At 42.4% G+C, this 20,487-nt stretch overlaps 1 protein-coding gene across 2 annotated transcripts in view; it reads left to right on the top strand.

The window, feature by feature from the left end:
- The window catches only part of CTNNA2 (catenin alpha 2), a 1,647,901-nt gene that overhangs the window by 1,479,520 nt on the left and 147,894 nt on the right, over positions 1–20,487 (top strand). For both annotated transcript variants that reach the window (XM_075261702.1, XM_075261694.1), the window contains exons 13-14: positions 3,502–3,653; positions 4,655–4,768. In XM_075261702.1, the coding sequence (XP_075117803.1) occupies positions 3,502–3,653; positions 4,655–4,768 (266 nt within the window). The remainder of the gene's footprint in view (positions 1–3,501; positions 3,654–4,654; positions 4,769–20,487) is intronic.

Raw genomic sequence — 20,487 nt, 5'->3', positions numbered from 1 at the left:
TATTGTAGATTTTACATATTTGAGTTCTTGTACAACAAGCAATCCGTTCAGTTTTCGGAAATACATGTCAAACAGTCACTTTGAGACCAAACATTAAAATGTAATGTTTTGGCAAGGTAAACTTCTGATCAGAAAAGGTAATGCCTACATTTCTGCAGCTGACATTTTTTTTCTTTGCAAATGTGTTGGGTTCATAAGAATGGATGTTGATTTTCTTTCAATCGACAATTACTAAATTTGAACTTAACAACATGTGAAGTTTTAGGGACAGAAACTTCAAAACCAGAATTGAAGTTGATTGGTCTATTTGTATCCAAGAAATGGTCTATTCGTATCCAAGAAAGTCACTTGCATAAAAATGCATGGACAGGTACAATGCAAAGATACTGTACAAAGTGTTATTATTATTATTATTATTATTATTATTATTATTATTATTATTATTATTATTATTATTATTATTATTACTATATTAATGTGTCGATGTATTAATTTGATCAATTATTAATATCACAATAATACATATTGATATTAATAACTATTTTAATATGATGATAATACTAATTAATTTTTATCAAATATACAATATATATGTATATATATATATATATATATATATATATACATTAATAATAATAATAATAATAATAATAATAATAATAATAATAATAATAATAACTAGTAGTAGTTTTAATAATAATATCTTTTTAAATTCTTTAATTGGAGAAAATGCTATGAAGGGTTAAACATTACCCTCATCATCATAATTTCCCGTATTATATCTAATATTGACTAAGAAACTGAATGGATGTTTTAAAGGGATCCTATCATTCAGACGATATTTTTTCTAAGTACCACGTCAGAATAGCCTTAAGAAAGGCTATTCGTCTCTTACCTTTCGTCGTCTTCTCTGCGCCGCCGTTCACCTACAATCCCGGTTTCTCTTGGTATGCAAATTAGTTCTCTCGCAGCACTGGGGGCGGGCCCCGAAATCAGACAGCACTGGGGACGGCCCCAATGCTGCGAGAGAACTCTCTCCAGCGCCGCCGCCACCTTTGTCAGGAACGGCCTTTTCATTCTCTTCTTCTGGCGGTGTCTTCTTACTTCTAGGCCTTGGGCCTCAGGCAGAGCAGACTGTGCATGCCCACAGGCCCCGTGAAAATGTCTGCTTACAATACTATGCAAGCGGCCATTTTCTCATGGCCTATGGGCATGCACAGTCTGCTCTGCCCAAGGCCGGAGGCCTTAGAAGTTAGAAGCCACCGCCGGAAGAAGAGGCTGAAGAAGAGGAGGCGGCGCTGGAGAGAGTTCTCTCGCAGCATTGGGGATGCCCCCAGTGCTGTCTGAGCGCTGGGGCCCGCCCCTAGTGCTACGAGAGAGCTAATTTACATACCAACAAGAACCGGGATTGTATGCGAACGGTGGCACAGACAACGAAAAGTAGGAGAAGATTTACCTTTCCGACGTGGTACTTAGAAAAAATGCCATCTGAATGATAGGATCTCTTTAAACAATGGGTTGTCCCAAGGATCTTTTGCCTGTTTCTTCTTGCTCAGACTTGTAAGATATCAGCGTTATTAAAAATCTAGCTATTAACATTCCAATTATAGTTTTTATTTCATATATCTACTATTAATTGTATATTTTTTCACTATGTTGATGACTGTTTGCCTGTGAAGCGAATGAATAAATTCTTGATAAATTCATCTATCAAAGAGGGGATTTTGCTAATGGCCTCTGCCATGATTCACAAAACTTGTGTGAGTCCTGTGGTCCTGTGTGAGGGAACCAATATATTAGACACATGTGCCTTAGGAACCAAGAACAAGACTGCACCTTAAAACTTAAGTGGTGCCCATTCTTTTGTTAAATATGCCCTAATATATTTATATTATATTACCAACCGGCCTACAAATAGACAGCCCAATGAGTTTAATGTAGACTGTATTATGCTTCATTTCAGCTGCAGATGCATTGGGGATAGATCTGATTTGCCATACTGGCCTAGATATAGCCACAAGTGCTCTGAATGTCCTCTAGAATGGCTGCCCAATAAAGTCCCGTTCCCGATGTACTTGGGTCAGTTTTAGTGTTGAGCGAGTAGTATTCGATAGAATACCTCGCCGGCATAGGAATGCGTGTAATCGGCCGAACACCAAGGGGTTAAACGCTTTGAATATTCGAAGAAAGTTACTGAAAAGTGTGGCACGTGCCTTGGTGGATTTGTCCATGGACTACATGGTGACCCAATTTGATAGGCAAAATTAAATTGCATCAATAAGGTTGCAAATATAGTAGTTATCATCAGGCTCCTTTGCCCATTACAATGACACCACCATTAGAAATGGTACATGGTAGGTGAAATCCCTGTTTGAAGATTTTTGCATTAAGACCCGAGAGTAGAGATGAGCGAGTAGTACTCGATCGAGTAGGTATTCGATCGAATACTACGGTATTCGAAATACTCGTACTCAATCGAGTACCACTCGCTATTCGAATGGAAAAATTTGATGCAGAACTAGCGTTGATTGGCCGAATGCTATACAGTTGGCCAATCAACGCTGGTTCTTCTCCTACCTTTAGAAGTCTTCTCAGCGCAGCGTCCCCGTGGCGTCTTCTGGCTCTGAATTCACTCTGCCAGGCATCAGGCCTGGGCAGAGCCGACTGCGCATGTCCGCGCTACAAGAAAATGGCCACTTTGACTGAGAATCCAGCCCGACCCTCACTTGTGGACTTGGTAAGTTCAATTTGATCGAATGTTGCCTAAACCTGAAACGAGCATTTTCCCCCCATAGACTATAATAGGGTTCGATATTCAATTTGAGTAGTCGAATATTGAGGGGCTACACGAAACGAATATAGAATATCAAGTATTTAACTACTCGCTCATCTCTACCCAAGAGCTTCAAGTTACCTTCTACAAGTTGGAATATTCACAACTTTAGGGTATGACTGACAACATCTGAAATAATACTTACAGTTGTAATGAATATGTTGCATTCACTTCGCTTTTACCAAATTTTCAACTGAATAGAAAAGAAAATAGATATTTCGACAGGTAAAATCACAGTCTTTGAATTGAATCCATTAGCTGTGTTCTGAGAACAGGTTACGAAGCAGAAGGACTCGAGCTTTTTGTACCAAAGTGACTTTGTTTTAAAGTTTCTTTTGTGTTAAGAATTTCCCCGGGGGATACTGTTTAGTGTAAATTCCCTTAGATGTCTTACAGACAGTGTCCTACTCGCGGAGCTTCATATCATAAAATGGAAGGTTAATCTTTTGTTTCTAAGTCAAGTTGAAGTCTTGAACTTCCTTCTGGTAACTATCAGGCCCTACCTCCGTTTCTTAACTTTCCTTCAAAAATTTTCAAAAAAGATATCGAAGCCCGTGACTTACAGTAGTGTTTATTCAACTCTACAAAGTCTAGAGGTTATACGAGTAACTGGTCAAGTTTGTACAGTGCAATGCGTCCTAAGTCTTGTCTGTTGTCTTATTTTATAGTTATGCCTCGTTTTGCCGAACAAGTGGAAGTTGCCATCGAGGCTTTGAGCACAAATATCCCCCAGTCATTTGAAGAGAATGAGTTCATTGATGCATCTCGACTAGTCTATGATGGCGTGAGGGACATTAGGAAAGCGGTGCTCATGATAAGGGTAAGTCTGAACATTGTTCATGCTCATTGTAAGTTGGTGGAGCAGAAGGTCAAGAACTCGGGGGGGGGGGTTCTTAAGCTTATACATTTTTCTTAGCATGTATTATTGCATCTTATTCTTTAGACTGAAAATTGATCCTACCAACTTAAAGATATACGGATGTAAAAGGGTAACATAATTCAGAAAGTCAAGTTAAATATCTGTATATATTGACACCTTTTCAATAAGCCTTCTTGTTGAGAAAAACTGTCCAGATTTTTTGTCCAAGTCAAACAGTTGAGGAACTCCGACAGTCTATCACTTCACTAGTTAGAGAGTCCTTACCGTATATACTCGACTATAAGCCACATTTTTCAGCCAAGTTTTTGTGCTGAAAAAGCCCCCCTCGGCTTATACTCAAGTTGGGGGGGGGGGTCTATGAACAGCCACAATAGTAATGTATAGAATCTCCCATAAAATAGTGCAAAAAAAAAAAAGTTCTAAATCCCTCCTTTCCCTAGAATATATATAAAAGTAGAAAATGACTGTGAAACACATACACATTAGGTATCCCTGTGTCTACTGAATATAGGGGATCTGCAGTGCTCCTGTTCTGTCGGGAAGGGGTTAATAGGAGCACTGCAGATCCCCTATAGTCAGCCAGACTGAATTCCAAGTGGGGAAAAAAAAAAAACAGTCCTCAAGCTCAGGGAAGGGGCAGACAGACAACCAAAACACCCCCTCCCCTTCCCCAGCATCTACTGCACCCAAAAACTCCGACCATTTTAATTTTTGAAATTTTCCAGTAGCTGCTGCATTTCCCCCCTCGGCTTATACTCGAGTCAATAAGTTTTCCCAGTTTTTTTGTGGTAAAATTAGGGGCCTCGGCTTATATTCAGGCTGGCTTATACTCGAGTATATACGGTAATTTTCCTCTTGTGCAAGTTATATACCATAAGACTTTTGGGTTTAATCATATTGGGTAGTTTATACATAAGGATAACTCCTCCAATTTTTTACAGACTCCTGAAGAGTTGGAAGATGACTCGGACTTTGAACAGGAAGATTATGATGTCAGAAGCCGAACAAGTGTACAGACAGAAGATGACCAGCTTATTGCTGGACAGAGTGCAAGGGTAAGTTCCTTAACAATATTGAAATGTGTTAGCCTTATATTTTTGATGTACAGGGCTGTAACATCCAAGAGATCAAAGGGTAATGTTAACCCAAGATTCTTAGGGGGTCAATAAGCGTAACTATAGGTATCACCGTCGTCTCAGTCATGGGGGATCAATCTCACCAAACTAAGGATGATTAAACTTCTTGGATCTAATTTCTGATTTATTTATTTTTTTGATGTCTGAATCTGTACATCATAAAAATATTACCCCTGTCCTCTGATGTGTTGAAGGGAGATTTATAAAGGAGAAAAATAGCTGTTCTGGCTGGGTAAAGCCATGGCCAGTCACTCTTTGCATCTTGGAAGCTCCTAGGCTATTTGTGCAGATTGTCCACTATAGCATCCATACATCTGGTGGGACAATCCCTTAATGTTGAACATGTTCAAGACAAAAAAGTAGAGCGTGTGCACACATGTGAGAAACACATATGTGTATCTATCACGGTGCCATACCAGAAAATGTATCATTCCATAATGTACCAATAGTTTTTCCTGGAAGCCAAGTGTTTCCTTTATATGTTTCCCATTACAGTATGGGAATATAAGGTACAAGTACAGTAGGGCCACATGGTAATGTATAGGTGCCTTACCCCATGTCCTGTGTTACTCATTGAATTTATAATTCATTTTGACTTTCTATACCGTCCGTTCCAGTTGCGACTTAAAGGGGTTGTCTAGTTAATAATTTTGACTTTAAAAAAAAGTCATACAAACCACCAATCCCCTGCTTCCCCCTAGTCCCCTTCTTCTCTCTACTTTCTGGTGCTTTTGACACACAAAAAATATCTGATAAGCCAAAAAATGGCCACTGCTCGAACCCTTCTCAGTGAGCTAAGAGGGCATCTCCTGTGCTTCAAGATGGGACCAGGAGTGGACAAGGAGTGGCTGGGATCCATGAAAGGGAATATGGCTTCTTTCCTACCCCGATTATGACCCCAGTAATCCATACAAATTATTATCATGGACATCTTATGAAAATGATGAGATGTATAGTCCATCGGAGAGGGAGCTTAGGTTTGTTGGAGCCCCACATAGCATATTCCTTGCAAGGCAGTACGGATAGGGGTTTTCCTATGAAGGATTCGCGTCATGAATAATGTTCTATTGTTGAGTTTTAATATAACTGGATTGTACTGTGGAAATCTATTTTCCCATATATTTTCCCTAAGTAGACTCCTATTGGAACCTCTTGTAACATATTTTTATTTTCTACCTATTAAATTTAAAGTTCTGCAGGGAACAATTTATTTATTTATTTATTATGCTTACTTGTATAGCGCCATCATATTCCGCAGCGCTTTACAGACATTGGCAGTTACTGTCCCATATAGGGCTCACAATCTACATTCCCTATCAGTATGTCTTTGGTGTGTGGGAGGAAACCGGAGTGCCCGGAGGAAATCCACACAAACACGGGGAGAACATACAAACTCCTTGAACAATAAAAATAAATTGTTTTTACAAAAATTCTCTTTTCTATTTTCAGTGTATAAAACCATTAAAAGGCTAATTTTTTGTTATTATTATTATTATTATTATTATTATTATTATTATTATTATTATTATTAAAAGTCATCTAATGCACCTGCCTAATGAAAATGACAGATGTCTTAATGCAGATGGGATAAATCGACTTCCCACTTCAACAACATTATGATCGGAACATTTATATTAGATAAATATAATATACTAGCATCTGCCCGTGACTTTGTCTACGGGTTTGCGGTGGCACTGAGCCGGTAATATTTAGGCATGTGCCGTTGGCTTGGATCTGACGTGCACTGTCACGTCCACCCCTGCGTGCCCCCGCCACATATGCTCCTCGCCTGGCCCCGTGGCCTATCTACCGGCTGCTCCCCCGCGCTCATGACGCTTCCTGACCCTGGGCCCTCTCTGCCCCCCATTGCCCTGGCCCCCCCTGCGGCAAGCCCTGTGCCCCCATTCCATCCATGAGCGTTGTGGCGCCCCTGTCCCAGTCTCACCCCCAGAGGCCCCCGGGTCCACCTCCCCAGCCCCCTATTGCCGTGTTCCCCACCAGACCGGCAAACCCTGCACCCCCAACACCCCATCCCTATCCCTTCTTAAAGTCCCCTAACTCACCTGCTGTCACATCCCCTCTCCCACGGCCGAATGACATGGCGGACTGAGTACAGCTTGCGACTTGATTGTGTGGGACCACAGACATAGGAGACATCCCCGACGGACATGCAGAGTCCATAGGCTGCAACCGCTGCGGGACAGCAGGCCAAACCGGCGTTCCAGACAGTGGTGCAGGAGAACGCCTCTCCGGCTGCGACAGAGCACTGCGCTCCCATGGTGAGCCCACACAGGCGGGGCAGCCGATGCACTTCTCGCTGCCCCAGAGTACAGCCACTTGTTCCGGATGCTCCGGACCTCTCAGAGACGCCATGTTCTTTGGCATGCTGGCCGGCCGATAGCTCCTCCCACAGAGAAGCGTCAGCCAACCGGCTGAAAGGGCTGGGATGATGTTATCCCAGGTCCTACAGCGTCCCAGGTCCTGCAGAGAATTCAAAAGTGAAAATCACCGGTCACGAGAGTGAATTCCGGAGGTGTACGGGAATACTATGTAGCCTATCTTTCAATCCGGGACACAAGGTATGTATGTGCGCAATTTCAGCCAAATCTGTTCGCCCGTTTAGGTGTCATTGAGGAAAAAACATCCAAACATCCAAACACACAAACTTTCACATTTATAATATAATATTAGTAGGATAGGATTGTATAAAAATATATCGGACATAGAAATTAATGGAGACTGTGAGCCATTGGTTGATTCGAGCTCCGAAACATTTTATAACGTAAGATTTGCTTTAATAGATTGTTAGAGTTCATTTTCCTGTTATTTTTGTTCGGTCTGTTCTGGGGACTTCGTGTTCTGTTTTTTCTTACTAACAAAATTATACATGAAACTAGAAATTTCTTTGAAACCAAGTCAAGGACATTTTCAGAAGATTGCACTTTTAGTAAACATAAGAGGAAAGACCAATTTTCTGAAAATATTGTGATTAGTCTGAAATATAAATTTTCATGGAATTGAAATTCTAAGAAGGAGTTTACTAAATACAGCACTCCAATGGCAATACGGTTGTTTTTTATTAACTCTTTATCAAACCTTTTACAGAATAATTGAACATAGTAATAGTATATTTGGACCATAAATTGAACCAAAAATGGACCATATATTGGCTGATTTGGGCGCTTCATTTTTAAAGTGTTAAAATTTGGTGAAAGTCCTAGATACTGGAGCAAGATTACTACTAGAGAGGCACAAACTTCTGAAGATGTATTTAGTTTCAGGTTCAGGTGGTTTGGTCCAAAGATTTGTTTGGGGTTGAATAAGATTGGCGTCAACCACAGCATAAATTGACTTAAAACCTATTGCATGTCACTGTCATGGCTCCTTGGTCTATGTAGCCCATTTCTAGCTCTCTAAGGCAAACACAGCTCAAGTTATGTCAAAGTTTAAAGTGACATGTATTTTATGCTTTTTAACATTTAAAGAACCTTCAAAAATTACACAGGTCCATGAAGTCCAACCTATGATCCTTCAGTTCTGATCGAGACGAAGGCAAAACAATGAAGTTTATGCCAATCTCCCCATGTCACTGGAAAAAGAGTAGAAAGATCTTTAAAAAGTCCTTTGTTCTGACCCTTCATGCATTTGTACATTGTTATTAGGTCTCTCTGTAGACATCTTTTTTTCTAGACTGAATAACCCACAGGACAGTACAGAAATTATCCCTTCCCCCACTCCTATGATTTCTCAGCCTATCTATAATTGATTAAATATAACTAAACTAACTTTCATTTCTCCTCCTCTTATTATTCAGTAGTTCTAACACACTGCAGCTGTTCTTTTCCTATAGAGCTATTGGAACTATTGCTTTAGATTATGCAGCAATGATGACAACGCTAGTGTCTCTCAGCTTGAACACATCCCAAAATGGCTCTGTCTACCTCTGATTAGGGTTGAGCGATCGGATCCCAATCGGCGATCGAGTAAATTTTGCGACCGGGACCCAATTCCGCCTAAAAAAGATAAGGAACAGAATTCTGATTCCGATTGCTCAACCAACTTACCTGCACAGAACCGCTGCCACTCCCCGGAGCTCCGGGCCGTTGTTCTCTCCTCTCCTCTCTCTCTCTTCACACGCCGGCAGAGTGCTATGCGTGCCCCTGCCTCCCTAGTCTAGTGTTACTGCTGGGAGTAGGCGGGGATTTTTGTGGCTTAGGAGAGTGTACCCTGCACCCGCCCACACTCTCCTAAGCCACAACAAGCCCCGCCTTCTCCCAGAATCAGTCACACTAGCCTGGGAGGCGGGGGCGCGCGCAGCGCTCTGCCAGCGTGCGAAGAGTGAGAGGAGAGAACAACGGCCCGGAGCTACGGGGAGCGGCATACACATCGGGAGAGGAGGCAGCAGGAGTTCTGTGCAGGTAAGTGGGGGGGTGGGGACTAAGTAGCCAGTCAAATATGGCTAGTAAACACCCGTTTTGGGTAAGCTCAAATCGATGGAAGCCGGTCAGTTCTTTTTTCCCGGCTCCTGGAAAAAAAAAGCAACATGCTCATTCTGAAGACATTCTCGGCCTGAAGACACTTCCTCTTCCTGACTAGGCCCATTCATTGGGCCTAATCTGGAGCAGAGTGCACGACTGGATGCGGTAGCAGTGCACCGGCATTCAGTCACGGCTACCTGTACTTTGGTCCGGAACCTAAGGCGGCCTCCATCTCAGGTTCTGGACCAAAAAAACCCATGTGAACCTGGCCTTTTACTTACTAGACTCTGACATTTGACATTGGGAGAAGCTACAGCTTCAGTGTGAAGCCTCTCCTTTATGGGACCTGTTGTGAAAACTATAAGGAACTTTGTCTGCTGAAGAAAGTTGGTGGTAACTAGAGTGATGAATGGAAGCAGCCAGCAGACCATAGAACTGCTATATAGACCCCTATAGATAACAGGTTCTAAGGAGACAATGTCAATTATCTTCACATAGACCATCTTTAACAGAGATAGTGCTTTAGAGCCACCTGAATACCCACCAGAAACTACCACCATCATTATTTGTTGCAAGGTTTTTGTGAACAGTAGCTGCAAATTGTAAGGCCCTCCAATGATGGGATCATTTGTATGAACAACCTCACCATTAACATTAACAAATGAACAATAACAACCAAATCACCCGATCTGGGATAAAAATGTTATTTAGCATATGCAATCAATTTGGCCAAAAGTGGTTGAACATACCAAATACTAACACTTTTAGATGGAAATGTCCAAATTTCCATTTCAATTTCCAGCACTGAGCAAGGTAATACCTGAGAAATACTAGTAAGCAGAAAGTCACATGCTGTATAGCAAGGACCGCACACTCTGGCCATAGGAAGCCATAAATGGAATGGGGCTGTTGGGTTGAAGATCTTAAAGGGATTCTATTATTGGAATCTCTTTTTTTCAGGCCTACCACATCGAAATATCCTTAAGAAAGGTTATTCTTCCCTACCTTTAGAAGTCTTCTCCGTGCCGCCGTTCAAGTTATATTCCTGGTTTTCACTGTATGCAAATGAGTCTCCAGACAGCACTGGGGGCAGTCCCCTTGCGCTCAAACAGCAAGGGGGGTGACCCCTGTGCTAGCTGCAGACTCTCCAGTGATGCCCTCCATCTTCTTCTCGAGATCGCCTCTTCTCTGGGTCTTCAACCGAAAGCTCGAACTGCGCATGTGTGGTGGCCATATTCCTTTGGCCTCTAATGCGTTTGTCCATTCGGCCACAGGAAAATAGCTGCTGCACATGCACAGTTGGTGCTTTCACTTGAAGACGTGGAGAAGAGGCGGTGTCGAGAAGAACATGGAGGGCATCAGTGGAGAGTCTGCAAGCAACACAGAGGACGCCTCCAGTGCTGTTTGAGCACAGGGGGACCGCCTCCAGTGCTCTCTGGAGACTCATTTCAATACAGTGAAAACCGTGAATATCACCGGAGCGGCGGCGTGGAGAAGACATCTAAAGGTAGGGGAAGAATAATCTTTCTTAAGGCCATTCCAACGTGGTGGGCCTGAAAAAAAAAGATTCTAATACTAACATCCCTTTAAGCAAGGGCACATAGGAGGTGGGTAATGTCTTGAAGTATATCATCAGATGCTGTAGTTCAACCTTACATTTCCCTCCATCATGAAAACAAGACCTAAAATGGTATCAGATCGGAACATGACACCAATTTTTGATATTGGATGTAAAACCTTTCCATGGTTAGGTTCATAAACTTGGCTACCATGTTAGTCCTTTCTACAACTTGGAGCTTGTACTGAGCTATTACATGGCTGTTTGCTCTAATCGAAAAACAAAACCCCAATGGGAGGCGCTGTCCTATCTCCACCTTAATGAGCTACACCTTGTTGAAAAAATAATAATTTAACCAAATCAGAATTTATCGCTCATCATAATCAACCGATTTGATGAACCTTCAAAAAAACAAAGCCGAAAAATTCCCTTTCCCATTGTATCCTAAAATGACTAAATCTCGCATTATAATCTGCAAATTCTAATGCCGCACATAATAATAATAGTGATCAACATCCTGGGCTGCCTCGTACTTCTGATTACACATCTTGATGGTTAAAATCTAATTATCTCGTTCTGGGTAGAACATGTCTGAATCACCAAAAGTGAACGGAAAAAAAAAAGTTTTCCAGTGGAGCTCGGCGCCGTAATTAGTCTTCACGCATGTGTTAAATATTCTTTCATGCTCTTCCAACCGGAAAAAAATAGAAAGATTCCTAATGATTCCAAATCAACAAAACAATAACGCTGAAGGGAATTCTCAGTAATGAAACATAATTAAAATATTTTTTTTTCCTCTTTTTTTCTTCATCTGACGCTCGCAGAGCCTCGTCTTGTTCTTTCATGTCACTTTCCGCTAATGTTATTATATCGCGAACAATGGTGTTTAATCAGTTTGAACAGGTGTCACTTTCTATGACAGTAATTTGTCAATTTCTTACAGTTAATTGTGAAACCAAAGTAGGATCGGTATTAGATGGCTTGTATAAAAGGAGACTATTGAGGCCTGTCAACTTTTTTTCTTTATAATAGGGCCGGAAACTTTTAAAGAGTGAGGATAGTTTGTGGTCGTAGAGGTATATTCAGGACGGAACGGGAACGAATGATATTAATGTGAAGAAAGGAAGTGTCTTCGAGTCTCATCGAGCCGTCAGCTGGTCATCGATGGTCGGGCTTTGAGAACCTTGGATTTTCGGGCCATGCAGACATTTCAGATGAATTGATATCCATATAAATATAGGAAGAGCATAAAGCCTGGTTCACGTCTGTATTCGGTAGTCCGTATGGGAACAGAATACGGAACGCATTGACAAGCGGTGAGCAATGAAAGCACATGGAGCCCGTAGACTATAATGGGGTCTGTGTGTTTCCCGCACGGTGTCCACACGAGTCATGTGGAGAGGAAAGCAGTTCATGAAGTACTTTTTTCTCCGCATAATGCGTGTGGACACCATGCGAAAAACACATGGACCCCATTATAATCTATGGGGTCTGTGTGCTTTCATTTCTCACCGCTTGTCAATACGTTTGGTATTCCGTTTAGGGGGGTTCCCATGAGGACTATCGAATGCAGATGTGAACCGGGCCTAAGGGTGCATTCACACGGTGTAACGTGCCACGTGACCTGGCACGTATACGCTGTGTGAGATTTTGAGCGCCGTACATGCTCCCATTGATTTCAATGGGAGCCTGGATCGTATACACCCCGTTATTTTGCAAAATCACGGCCGCAAAATAACGCGGCGTATACGATCCAGGCTCCCATTGAAATCAATGGGAGTGTATACGGCGCTCAAAATCTCACACGGCGTATACGTGCCAGGTCACGCAGCACGTTACTCCGTGTGAATGCACCCTAAAACCACGAAAGCAAGAGCTCTGGCTTAAGAAAAGATGTTTTGGGCCAGGGCCTCATGTGGCGGTCTGGCCACAGTGGAAACACCGTAGAGAAAACCATGACATTTTACAGTCACTGCAAGTTGGATGGGATTCTAGTGAATAGGGTTGAGCCAATCTTGAGATTTCAGGATCGTTTTTAAAATACGATTTTTGATCATTTTCCAGCCAATCACGATCGTGAAATTTGCTTGATCGCTGATCGGAATCCGATCTTTCCCGATCCCGATCACTCAGCCCTACTAGTGAATCCTTGTGCAAAAATATGCAGAGTGGACATGCTGACATTTTCAAAACAGTTGTGGTTTTGGAAATCTCAACATGTCAACTATACCTATGGAAACACCAGCGGATCCCCTATATTCCCTATATTCTGTGAAAAGTGCTGCAGGAAAAATCGCAATGCATAGCCAACACGGTTATTCCTGCTGCAATTTTTTGCCGCGCCCTGCTATGTGGGAACTTAGCCTAAGGGCAATTTTATACATTGGAGTGATTTCTTTAGGCCCGGTTCACATTTGAACTACCAAACACATTGGCAAGCGGTGAGCTTATGAAAGCACACAGACTCCATGGACTAGAATGGGGTCCGTGTGCTTTCCACGCGGTGTACAGTGTGTGGACTCCGCAAATGGATTACCGGACACAGATGTGAACCAGGCCTAGGACAGGTAGAACCCGCATTGGCCTTGATAATCCCTGACCAGCTGGAGTTTGCACCTAAGTTATGATGAGGTGCATGCCCTGTCAAAAAATAGATTCATCCTCCCGGGTAAATGGGCTTATACTGAAACGTATGCCAGCTCATTGCTGGGGTAAATTTCTGGTATCATTTACTCCAGCAAGCTGGTATAAATTATGGTAGAACTAATAGGCCCCACCATCACCTCCACCACCACATCAATGGCATTCATCCTTAGGAAAAGTATGTAAGAATGAGTTCAGAAATAGAAGGGTTAATAGTTTATATTTTGTCAATTAGCAAAATAAAGTCAATGAAGAAAAGAGAAATGTCAATCCCATCAATATCTGGTGTAACTGCAATCCATCCATTTTTCGTGGTACACTTGAGACTTTTGAGGGAATTCGGCAGGGAGCTTGTTCATCTTGAAGAACTAAGCCCAGATCTTCTGGAGATGTAGACGTGTCCAATAGAGATGAACGAGTAGTTAAATACTCGATATTCGTTTCGAGTAGCCCCTCAATATTTGACTACTCGAATCGAATATCGAATCCTATTATAGTCTATGAGGGGAAAATGCTCGTTTCAGGGGTAGGCAACATTGGATCAAATTGATCTTACCAAGTCCACGAGATAGGGTCGGGCTGGATTCTCCGAGAAGTCTTCTCTTTGCAGCATCCCCGCGGCATCTTCCGGCTCTGAATTCACTCTGCCAGGCATCGGGCCTGGGCAGAGCCGACTGTGCATGCCCGCAATACAAGAAAATGGCCGCTTACAGTCAAAGCGGCCAGTTTCTTGTAGCGTGGACATGCACAGTCGGCTCTGCCCAGGCCCGATGCCTGGCAGAGTGAATTCAGAGCCGCGGGGACGCTGTGCAGAGAAGACTTCTAAAGGTAGGAAAAGAACCAGCGTTGATTGAACGGCTGTATAGCATTCAGCCAATCAACGCTGCTTCTGCATCGAATTTTTCCATTCGAATAGTGAGTGGTACTCGATCGAGTATGAGTATTTTGAATACTGTAGTATTCGATCGAATACCTACTCGATCGAATACTCGCTCATCTCTAGTGTCCAATCCTTCCGTCTCTTCATCACATCCCAGACGGACTGGGCTATATCTGTGGGGGGCATATCATCACTTCCACGACTCCTCCTTTTCAGGGCAAAGGTCACAACAACTATGGATGGGATTTACATTTTTCTTTTTTAATTGATTTTATTTTGTTGACTATTAACCCTTCCATGTCTGACAGCGTCCTTATTTTGATCATCTTTCCACACCTGCTTAACACTTTGGCATGGCACTGTATGTGTTAAAAGATAAATTGATTTTTTAAAAAAATTCTAAGATAAAAATATAATAATAACAAGCGTGTTACATATTGTCCAGCGGGGGGATTCATTAGGCTCTAGCGGGTGTAACGTAGACTAATGGATCTCCGGTGTGTAATGAGGCGACATACTCTGCTGATCTGAATAGATGTGAAATATTTGACTATGTTTATCTCACCTGTTCCTCTCTGTGTTTGCTCAGCATGCAGAGTTTAGCACATTGTACATGCCTTTCAATCTGTATTTCTAAGTGTAAACTAGGGTTTAAAGGATGTCCTTAGTATAGGTCATCAATAGGGATGTCGTGAAAAACCCTTAAGATCTCCTTCACATGATCCGCAATTGTGGGTCCATAGTTGAAGATCAAAGTATGGACAGTATGCATCTCTATGGGACCGGGCATGCAACCTTATTTTTTGTCGACTGCAAATTATGAAGCATGTCCTATTTTTGACCACTTTTGTGGCACATCCATGTTTTTTTTTTTGCGGAACCGTGATTGCTGATGACACGTGGACACTAAAAAACACTACAGTGGTGTGAAGGAGGCCTTAAAGGGATTCTATCATTAGAATGCCATTTTTAATTCAGCCCACATCAGAATGGCATTAAGAAAGGCTAGTGTTCCCTACCTTTTGAATTCTTCTCTGTGCCGCCATTCGTTAAATATCCCAGTTTTCGTTGTTATGCTAATGAGTCTCCAGAAAGCATAGGTGCTGCTTGAAAACTCTCCAACGTCGCCTCCATCTTTTTCTCTGCCTCTGCATCACCGTCACGTCTTCATCCAAAAGTGCTGACTGGGCATTTCCATCGGCCACTTTCTCATGGCCTCTCCCGCTCGTCCACAGGAAAATGGCCGACTGTACCGAATGCATATGATCGTTGGCCATTTTCCTGTGGCCTCTCCCATTCGGCCACAGGAAAATGGCAGACGGACATGTGCAGTCGGCGCTTGTGGATGAAGACGTGACAGTGACGAGAGAGAAGAAGCAGAGGCGGGGAAAAAGATGGAGGCGGTGCTGGAGAGTTTTCAAGCAGCACAGGGGAATGCCCCCTTTGTTGTCTGGAGGCTCATTAGCATAACAATGAAAAACAGGATATCTACCAAACGGTGGCGCAAATAATAATTCTAAAGGTAGGGGAAGAATAGCCTAAAAAAGGGATTCTAATAACATGCTGTACCATCAAGACAGACATTGAAGTTGGAGATAGGCAGCCCTATTTTAGTTGGCCCTTTCTCGTAACATGCTCAGTGGTGAGAACCTTGCAGGACTCCCTTCTCTTAAGAAAGTACTGTACATGTTCTTCAAACTACTGGGTGAATTCCAACATAGTACGATAGTAACATAGTAGGTTGGATAAAAACACAAGACCATAAAATCCAACCTACAAACCTACCAAATTGATCCCGGGAATGGCAAATACCCCATGAGGTGGCACCAATTGTCCCATCAGAAGAAAGTGTTCCTTCCCAATTCCAAATATGGCAACAGTCAAATAACATGCTTGAGGGAGCTAACAAACACCAAGCCATTCTGTCCTGAATGGCAGAAGGTGGCATCATAGTGGGGGCCTCGTTGTGATCATCTCATTGTGATCATTTTTTAATATGGTTTCCCAACTACATACAATACTGTAGAATATGTTGGACATTTGAATATTTCATATACACAATCATATACCATCGACACCACAAGCCGACTGTTCTCCATTGTAGATTGGGTTAATAATTCCCTAATGAACATAGTCATTATATATGGCTTCATTTGGAGGTTTGCCAGATGACATCTAAACATTGACTTACATAGGAGACGCTTCAAGAGCAAAATGAAAAAAGAAACTTTCACCACCCTATACAAGTCAGAATGGTTCTCCGGGAATTGGCCAACAGATAAAAACAAAAAGAATTCCTTTAGGGGTATGATAGTGAGGAAAAAATGTCCACAACTGCACATCTCTATGTAAAATCCATTATGGAGAGGTTCCCTGTGGCTGAAGTGAATTGGGCATTAGTTATATACCTTTTTTGTGCCTAGTAGGATTTCTTAGACATTGTTAGACATTGACCATAGTTACACTAATCCTACAAGATGGTGAGGTGCCATAGCCTCTCTTCTCAGCTGCTCCACCATCTTCTGGTCACAGCCATGGTCACTACTTCAGAAACCCTTTCAGGCTGTTGCATAGTCTCAACGAGAGAACAACAATATTAAGCTCTAGCGCTAAAATCCAACCCAGCCTTGTCCCCAACTCCAGCAGCAGGAAATTCATGCACAATAGGTTTTACACCCAGTGGTGGCCATGTTTTCACCATTATACCCCGGCATCTTTCGAAGAGCATACAAGTTGGTGTCCCACCTCCTCCTGACATTTTTTTAGCATCTACTTTTTGGGTAATTTCTGCAGAACCCCTTAAACCAGCAGTCCAGCTTGTCCATGGATTTCTGGAAATGTAGAAAGCACTGGTACAAAAATTAATGGAAACAAAATTTGAACCATAAAAATCGGCAAATTTACTTCATGTCCATAAAATCCACGGGGAAGCCATAATTGATGGGGCTTCACCTGGTCTGTGGATTTTATGGGCATCTAATAAATAGCATATAGGTCCATTATAGTGAAAGGAGGTATGGAGTGAGAGACACTGAGAAAAAATTATGGCATACCTTATTTAATTATTTATTTTATTTTATTTATTTTTTTTACTCTGCTCGTCTTGGTCATTCAAGTCTATGGGTCTGTGAAAAATTAAAAAAAATTCCAGATTTCATCTGTAAGCTGTCCGTGTTTCGTCCATTTTTCATATATTCACTGTAAGATGATGCTGAAACATAAAAAGACAGCATCTATTTTTTTTATGATGACACGTGGCTCGGACACGGATGACACACAGATCAAATATGGAAATACACTAGTATGTGCACGCCTGTTATGTTATAGCAGCCTAAGAGTATATTCACACGGCGGAAAATGGATTCCGTGTGTGAACATATCGGCGCGGCTAGCCACGACTGAATGCCGATACAGTGCACTGGCATCCCGTTGCGGTGTTCCTCACCGGACGGATTAGGCCTGAATGAATGGGCCTAATCAGGAGGAAGTCTTGCGCCGCGGACACTGTGGCTGAGTCAGCCCTGTAATCTTTGGGAAGAAGGGGCATGTCGCTTCCATTTTCTGCTAATATCTATCGGAAAAAAGTAGCGAGTGGCTCCCATTGAAGTCAATGGGAGCCTTTTTTGTCAGCGGATTTTGAGGAGGATTCCACTGCCATAAAACGCCATATGAACTAGCCCTTAAGAGCAGGTAGGCAGCCTTAAAGGGAAGCTGGTAGAGCAATTTGATACTTTAAACTACCCATGGATCCTTATGGACTTGGGTTGAGTGTCCCAAAAAGCCCTTTCATAACGTAATTTGTGGCCACATTAAAAAAGCTTTATACTCACCTATCTCTGCCCCTCGTGCTCCGATGCAGTTCTTCAGTGTAGACACTTAGCTTCAGTGCGCATGCACCAGACCTCAGACACATACGCAACGAAGTTTGGGTATAGATCTCCAGCTTCACTGAAGAACAACCCAGGCATCGGGAGCACCAGAGATGAGTCCGATGAGACTCATCGGACTCCTCTCTAGGTAAGTATAAAACTTTCCTATTTTTAATACTTCCGTTGACTACGTTATAACAGGGTTATTCATGACACTAAATCCCCAATTCACAAGAACCTATGGGTGTTTTATAGAGATGAGCGAGTAGTTAAATACTCGAGATTCGATATTCGTTTCGAGTAGCCCCTCAATATTTGACTACTCGAATCGAATATCGAATCCTATTATACTCTATGGGGGAAAATGCTCGTTTCAGGGGTAGGCAACATTCGATTAAATTGAACTTACCAAGTCCACGAGTGAGGGTCGGGCTGGATCCTCCGAGAAGTCTTCTCCGTGCAACGTCCCCGTGGCGTCTTCCGGCTCTGAATTCACTCTGCCAGGCATGGGGCCTGGGCAGAGCCGACTGCGCATGTCCGCACTACAAGAAAATGGCCACTTACAGCCCGATGCCTGGTGGAGTGAATCTGAGGCGGCCTCCGCGGCAAATTCCGATCCATAGTATTTCGTCTGAACCCGGCCTAACACACTGGGAAAAGCCATGAGAGGAGGCCAATACTGACGATTAGAGATGAGCGAACAGTAAAATGTTCGAGGTTCGATATTCGTTTCGAGTAGCCCCTCAATATTCGACTACTCGAATCGAATATCGAACCTTATTATAGTTTATGGGGGGAAAATGCTCGTTTCAGGGGTAGGCAACGTTCGATCAAATTATACTTACCAAGTCCACGAGTGAGGGTCGGGCTGGATTCTCCGAGAAGTCTTCTCCATGCAGCATCCCCGCGGCATCTTCCGGCTCTAAATTCACTCTGCCAGGCATCGGGCCTGGGAATAGCCGACTGCGCATGCCCGCACTACTGTACAAGCAGACATGCGCAGTCGGCTCTGCCCAGGCCCGATGCCTGGCAGAGTGAATTCAGAGCCGACTGCGCATGCCCGCACTACAAGAAAATGGCCGCTTACAGCCCAATGCCTGGCAGAGTGAATTCAGAGCCAGAAGATGCCGCGGGGACGCTGCACGGTGAAGACTTCTAAAGGTAGGAGAAGAACCAGCGTTGATTGGCCGACTGTATAGCATTCAGCCAATCAATGCTGGTTCTGCATCAAATTTTTTGATTCGAATAGCGAGTGGTACTCGATCAAGTACGAGTATTTCGAATACCATCGAATACCTACTCAATCGAATACTACTCGCTCATCTCTAGTGTTTTAGTGTCCCCAAATGCCCTGGCAGGTTCCCTTTAAGGGCAAGCCGGGTAAGATGAGGAGGAGTAACGGAAATGGAGAATAATACAAAAATTCAAATTTGGAATTTTCTGGCGTTTACTACATAATATCACCCTTACGGTATCAAATTATATACCCCACGATCTTTATTCAAGACATCCGCTGATAAAGACTCAAAAAACCGCCTCAAATATTGAAGAGGCTTAATGATCATTTCAGTTTTCGCATAGGCAGGAATGATTGAAATTAGCATACACTTATTCTTCTGAATCGTAGCTAATTAATTTTCACTGATTCTGCTTTTCCTCCATCAAAATAGTTTAGGTGGCATGAGTTGTGATATATAATTCCTCTAGAACTACTTCAGTCTGTTTCAATTGGAAGGCACTGGGCTTCTTTGATAAGCCCTAATTAAAATGCATGCGTTGAATTTTAATTTGATTAACTTGCAGATTTTTTTTTTCCCTTCATTTTCCGATCTCCTGTTTAGAGATAACCTTTTTTTAATTCCAGTTTTCAAAAAGGTCAATTATGATTTTTTTTTTTTTTTTTTTATTTTTTTTTTTCAAAAGCCAAGAGCGTTTTAAGAATATGTAGAAAATAAATGTTGGCTGATTGAAAGTGACATAAACAGGAAAAAATGTAATGACATTTAAATATAGGTCACGCTCCATTACATGCATGGTGCACTGTGTCGCAGACTGCAAGGGGATAAAAAGGTCTTTCTATGTTCAAATCATTGTTGAATGTTGCCATCTGGATTTCGGAAGCGTATATTTATATGGTATTTCATGCGCATCTAAGATGTTTAGGGTGTATAAAAGCATTAAGCAATTTGACACGCTGGTAACGCTTGATA

The sequence above is a fragment of the Leptodactylus fuscus genome, chromosome 1, assembly GCF_031893055.1.
Source record: "Leptodactylus fuscus isolate aLepFus1 chromosome 1, aLepFus1.hap2, whole genome shotgun sequence".
In the NCBI taxonomy this organism is placed as follows: domain Eukaryota; kingdom Metazoa; phylum Chordata; class Amphibia; order Anura; family Leptodactylidae; genus Leptodactylus; species Leptodactylus fuscus.
Note: the sequence above shows the minus strand (reverse complement) of the source record. Positions and strands in the feature narration are given on the sequence as shown.